The 5742-nt window shown below is 43.0% G+C and overlaps 1 protein-coding gene across 1 annotated transcript; it reads right to left on the bottom strand.

Annotated features, from left to right (window-relative positions):
• Nucleotides 1–444: 444 nt before the first annotated feature.
• LALBA (lactalbumin alpha) lies at nucleotides 445–2166 on the bottom strand (the record flags this gene model as incomplete). Its single annotated transcript, XM_081250231.1, has 4 exons — nucleotides 445–505; nucleotides 987–1062; nucleotides 1540–1698; nucleotides 2034–2166. The coding sequence occupies 4 exons, from the start codon at nucleotides 2164–2166 to the stop codon at nucleotides 445–447; spliced, it is 429 nt and encodes a 142-aa protein (XP_081106357.1).
• Between the last annotated feature and the right edge of the window lie 3576 nt (nucleotides 2167–5742).

Genomic DNA, 5742 nt, shown 5'->3' with positions numbered 1-5742 from the left:
AATAAATGTTCATTGAATTGAATTGATACAGAAAGTAATCTGTACCTTTGAGTTATTATAAGTTCAGCCTATTTCCTCTTTAGCAGAGATGAAGGTGGCTATGACCCATGGCCATGTCCACCTACTCACCCTATTTCCTCCCTCTCCCTCCAGGAAGAAAATACAGCCAGCCACTCAAAATCAGGTCCTTTATTCAGGATAGAGGTAGAATCCCCTGTTGTAATGAAAGTGCCACTGGGGGCACTGAGCAAGGGTCAAAAGTCCAGAGCACCAGTCACTCATCCCTGGAGAATAATCCTTGCATGTCCAATGATGTCACTACAGGGCTCAGGGCTCAGAGACAAATTAGCTTCAAGGGAGTACAAAGAAACAAAACGAGGTAGCCATAGGGAAGAGGAGTTCCAGGAACATATAGAGGGCAGAAGCAGCAAAGACAGCACACGTTCACCACTTCTCACAGCGCCACTGATCCAGCTTCTCAGAACAGAGTGCTTTATGGGCCAACCTGATCATGAAGAAAGAGACAAGGCAAGTTGACTGGCCGGATCTTAGTTCAGACTTCCATCTAGCTTTATCCCCAGGAGGGACGAGGTGGAAGAGTATGGGTGAAAATTACACTTTCCTAGCCAGATGGCAAGGGACACTGAGCCACCTAGTGGAGTAAGGTCCATTTTTTTAAACTCCAAGAAAATTGTAGGGCAGTGGTACAAAGGGCTTGCTTTAGAATTAAATATTCAAATCCAGGTGAAGGAAATCCTGGGTCTCAGCCCTCTATTAAGGAACACTTGTTAGGAAAATTGCTAAACAGGAGTGGAGTGAGTGAGGCTTGAAAATTGAAAACCTGAGTCTGCTTGATGAGTTTTGTTTTGAAGACTACATTCTAGCTTAAAAGACCAGGAAATAGAGAGAAAGGGAAATGGTGCTGGGACTAAAGGGGTGAGAATAAGGAGGAGAAGGGTAAAGTAGAAAATAGAATGGGGACTCACCAGTAGTTAATTCCTACATTATCCAGAATCTTCTTGACACACATAATGTCATCAGTAAGGTCATCATCCAGGAACTCTGGCAGGAGTTACAGGGGGAAAAATGAGAGAGCTAAGTATTACCCAGAAAGGTAATGAGTTTCCCTCTTGCCTGGTCATTCTCTGATCTAGAGGCGTATGCCTGTTGCCTTTCTATATGAGAAATCCAGTACAGTAATGCCTCCCCCTAGGTAAGGACTCCCTTCACTTCTCTGGGGGCATCTCTAGAAGAATTATCAACTTCATCGACTGACTTACTCTGAAAATGCAGGGTATTAGACTTCAAGATCCCCAAACAGCTCAGATCATCTACCCGTGAACTTTAAGGGACTGTCTGGGGATTTGGTGATAATGAAAAATTCTAACAGCCTCTTACTCAGTACTATCAATTGAAGTCCCACAGTTGATGTGGCATCCAAGGCAGTGAAGTTAGAGGTGCGCTTGACACCAAAAAAGGAGATTATCCCAGGAGTAGGCTCCAAAAAAACACAGGAACATGGTAAAAGTGGTCACTCACTTTCACAGGAGATGCCACAGATGTCCCTTGAGTGAGGGATCTGGTTGTCTCTGCACCAAATTTTATTATTGATCTGGAAGAGTCCATATTCTTTGCTGCCATTGTTATTTACTATGGTTTGTGTGTCACAACCACTGGTATGAAATATGGTACAGACCCCTGAAAGAAAGATGAAAAAGAGATATCACAGGGATGTCCACATATAGCATAAATGAGGACCTGTATTCCCAGACAGAAAAAGGCTCTCCAGCCAATCTCCAAATATGGCCAACCACAGAGTATCTTGATAAGATTAAGAGTTCCAAAAAAAGATCAGACAATGGGAGAAAGGAGAGATAGGTGAATAAATGTAATAAGAGAGTAAACAGATGAGCAGATAAGAGGATTATTAGATAATTGAATTAAAAGTACAGGAAAAAAAGAGGAGGAAGAGAAGGGTGGGGAAGACAGAAGAAGATGAAGTATGGAACAAAGCAAGATAGCAGGGAACTCACATTCAGGCAAAGTGATGCCTCCATAGCCATCCAGGTCTTTCAGCCTCTGGAACAACTCACATTTTGTTAATTGTTCGGCCTGGATGGCATGAAACAGGATGCCCACCAGGAGCAGAGAGACAAAGGACATCATTTTGGCTGCTCCCAAGATTCTGAAATGGGGTCACCACACAACTTCACCTCCTTTTATTTGTGGAGAAAGCCTCAGGGGTCATGGCATCAAGCCCTACATCCAGGAAGAGGATGAAGACAGACTGGTCATGCCAACAAAGAAACATTTAGCCTGCCAGCTGCCTTCCATAATTTCACCCCATTATTCCTTTCCTTCCCAGAATCTCTAGATCATACCAGGTATTTTTACCTGTCCAGAGAGAGTTACAAGCATGATCCTGTTTCCCATTTGGCTTTGTTTATACCTTTATTTCTTGTAGTGTTGGTTCTAGGAAGCAGGATGTCCCCAACCTACTTCAGGAACAAAGGAGGCCTCAGGGGTAATACGAGTGAAGCAATTAGAAAATACAAAAAGGGTCCATGGCCAACTCCCCCTTCTCCTTAGAGAAATACAGAATTTGGGAAAGGAGTGTATATCATCACTTGTCATGGTTCCAGGATCAGAGCTGGCACTTGCCCAGTCGACCCAGGCATGAAACAAAGGAAGAATTCCTTGATATGCCAGTTCGTGGCTGAGGGCTCAGGAATAGAGATAGAATATGGCAACATAGACTGAGAATCAGATATAACGTTGACCAAGAGACTGGAGAACTTGAAAAGTGTGTATGACAGTATTTAGTTACCCTATGAGCTATTATCAGCCTCCCCACATCCAACCACCACTACCACTAAATAGCCAGATAACACATTGTAAACCTAAAAGTAATAACTTGTAACAGACTTGTTCATAAACATATAAACTTGTAGACAGCTTCAAAGTTGGCCACAGAAGGTTAAAAAAAGAGTGACCCAAGCCAGTGGGAAGATTGGACTTCAAGCACTTTAAGGCTGGAGTAGTATATATCTAGAGCCTATAAAACAAGATTCTGGATCTGAGCTTTTGGATCAGTGTCCTTGAGCAGTAGAGTTTAGGATACTAGTTCTGATGATTCCTTCAACTTGCTGGCATCAAGCTTCACGTCATGGTGCCAATAGCTGTTAGCTTCCTTCACACAGGGGGTCATTCTCTCTACCTCAATGTCTAAACCTGATTTCTTTTTTTTTTAACATCTTTATTAGAGTATAACTGCTTTACACTGTTGTGTTAGTTTCTGCTGTATAACAAATGGAAACAGTTATAGGTATACACATATCCCCATATCCCTTCCCTCTTGTGTCTCCCTCCCACCCTCCTTAATCCACCCTTCTAGGTGGTCACAAAGCACCGGCTTATCTCCCTGTGCGATGCATTGCTTCCCACTAGCTACCTATTCTACATTTGGTAATGTATATATGTCAATGTTACTCTCTCACTTCGTCCCAGCTTATCCTTCCCCCTCCCTGTGTCCTCAGTTCATTCTCTATGTATGTGTCTTTATTCCTGTACCTCCCCTAGGCTCATCAGAACCGTTTTTTTGTGTGTTTTTTTTAGATTCCATATATATGTGCTAACACACAGTATTTGTTTTTTTCTTTCTGACTTACTTCACTCTGTATGACAGACTCTAGGTCCATCCACCTCACTACAAATAACTCAGTTTAGTTTCCTTTTATGGCTGAGTAATTTTCCATTGTATATGTGTGCCACATCTTCTTTATCCATTCATCTGTCGATGGACACTTAGATTGCTTCCATGTCCTGGCTATTGTAAATAGTGCTGCAGTGAACATTGTGGTACATGACTCTTTTTTTTTTTTTTTTTTTTTGCGGTATGCGGGCCTCTCACTGTTGTGGCCTCTCCCATTGCGGAGCACAGGCTCCGGACGCGCAGGCTCAGCGGCCATGGCTCACGGGCCCAGCCGCTCCACGACATGTGGGATCTTCCCGGACTGGGGCACGAACCCGCATCCCCTGCATCGGCAGGCGGACTCTCAACCACTGCGCCACCAGGGAAGCCCCATGACTCTTTTTGAATTATGGTTTTCTCAGGGTATATGCCCAGTAGTGGGATTGCTGGATCATATGGTAGTTCTATTTTTAGTTTTTTAGGAAACACTATACTGTTCTCTATGGTGGCTGTATCAATTTACATTACCACCAACAGTGCAAGAGGGTTCCCTTTTCTCCACACCCCCTCCAGCATTTATTGTTTGTAGATTTTTTTAATGATGGCCATTCTGACTGGAGTGAAGTAATACCTCACTGCACTTTTCATTTGCATTTCTCTAGTGATTAGTGACATTGAGCACCCTTTCATGTGTTTGTTGGCAATCTGTATGTCTTCTTTGGAGAAATGCCTATTTAGGTCCTCTGCCCATTTTTGGATTGGGTTGTTTGTTTTTTTGATATTGAGCTGCATGAGCTTCTTGTAAATTTTGGAGATTAATCCCTTGTCACTTGCTTCATTTGCAAATATTTTCTCCCATTCTAAAGATTGTCTTTTCATCTTGTTTATGGTTTCCTTTTCTGTGCAAAACCTTTTAAGTTTCATTAGGTCCCATTTGTTTATTTTTATTTTTATTTCCATTTCTCTAGGAGGTGGGTCAAAAAGGATCTTGCTGTGATTTATGTCATAGAGTGTTCTGCCTATGTTCTCCACTGAGAGTGTGATAGTGTCTGGCCTTACATTTAGGACTTTAAGCATTTTGAGTTTATTTTTCTCTATGGTTTTAGAAAGTGTTCTAATTTCATTCTTCTAAATGTAGCTGTCCAGTTTCCCAGCACCACTTATTGAAGACACTGTCTTTTCCACATGTATATTCTTGCCTCTTTTATCAAAGATAAGGTGAGTTGGGCTTGCCTGGTGGCGCAGTGGTTGAGAGTCCACCTGCCGATGCAGGGGACCCGGGTTCGTGCCCCAGACCTGGAAGATCCCACATGCCGCAGAGCGGCTGGGCCCGTGGGCTGTGGCCGCTGAGCCTGCATGTCCGGAGCCTTTGCTCCGCAACGGGAGAGGCCACAACAGTGAGAGGCCCGCGTACCGAAAAAAAAAAAAAAAAAAGATCCAAAATCCAACTCTCTTTGACAAATTTGTCAGTTCTCTAGATGAACTCACTTGTGAACTCCTGATGTCCTAGTGTTACTGAACCAGCTTGGTTTTGCCTGATGGGCAGCAACCAAAACGCTGAGACACTGAGGTTTGCAGCACACAGAGGGCTTATTCACAAGGCAGCTAAGTGACAGGAGAACCAGTCTCGGATTTGAAACGTTTTGGGTCAGTTGACTGGTTTGTTGGTTTGGTTAGTTTTACTAGCTTCTTCCCTTGCTCCATCTCTCTGCTAAATCCAGAGTCCTATTCCACTCCCATTTCAAGTCTCTCCCTAGTTCTTTAAGAAGTCACTAGTACATAGAAGACAAAATATGTTCAAAAACATATGAAAGTACTCTATTTGCTCTATGTCTGTACCGCCCATGTGACCAATGTGTGTCTGCATGGTGTAAGCTCAAGTCCAGAAGAACAGGTAGGACCAGGAAAAGAACACAAAAACCCTGTGTTCTTGCTGCCATCTGCCAATGTGGAAAGTCATCTTTCTTAACTTTAAAAATGAGAAAACTCTATATTGTGTTGGGCTTTCTGGTTTCTTCAGCTTAACACATACACACACACACACACACTCA

Source organism: Mesoplodon bidens, assembly GCF_964165515.1.
Source record: "Mesoplodon bidens genome assembly, chromosome: 11".
Lineage (NCBI taxonomy): Eukaryota > Metazoa > Chordata > Mammalia > Artiodactyla > Ziphiidae > Mesoplodon > Mesoplodon bidens.
This window is presented reverse-complemented; position numbering and strand designations above follow the sequence as displayed.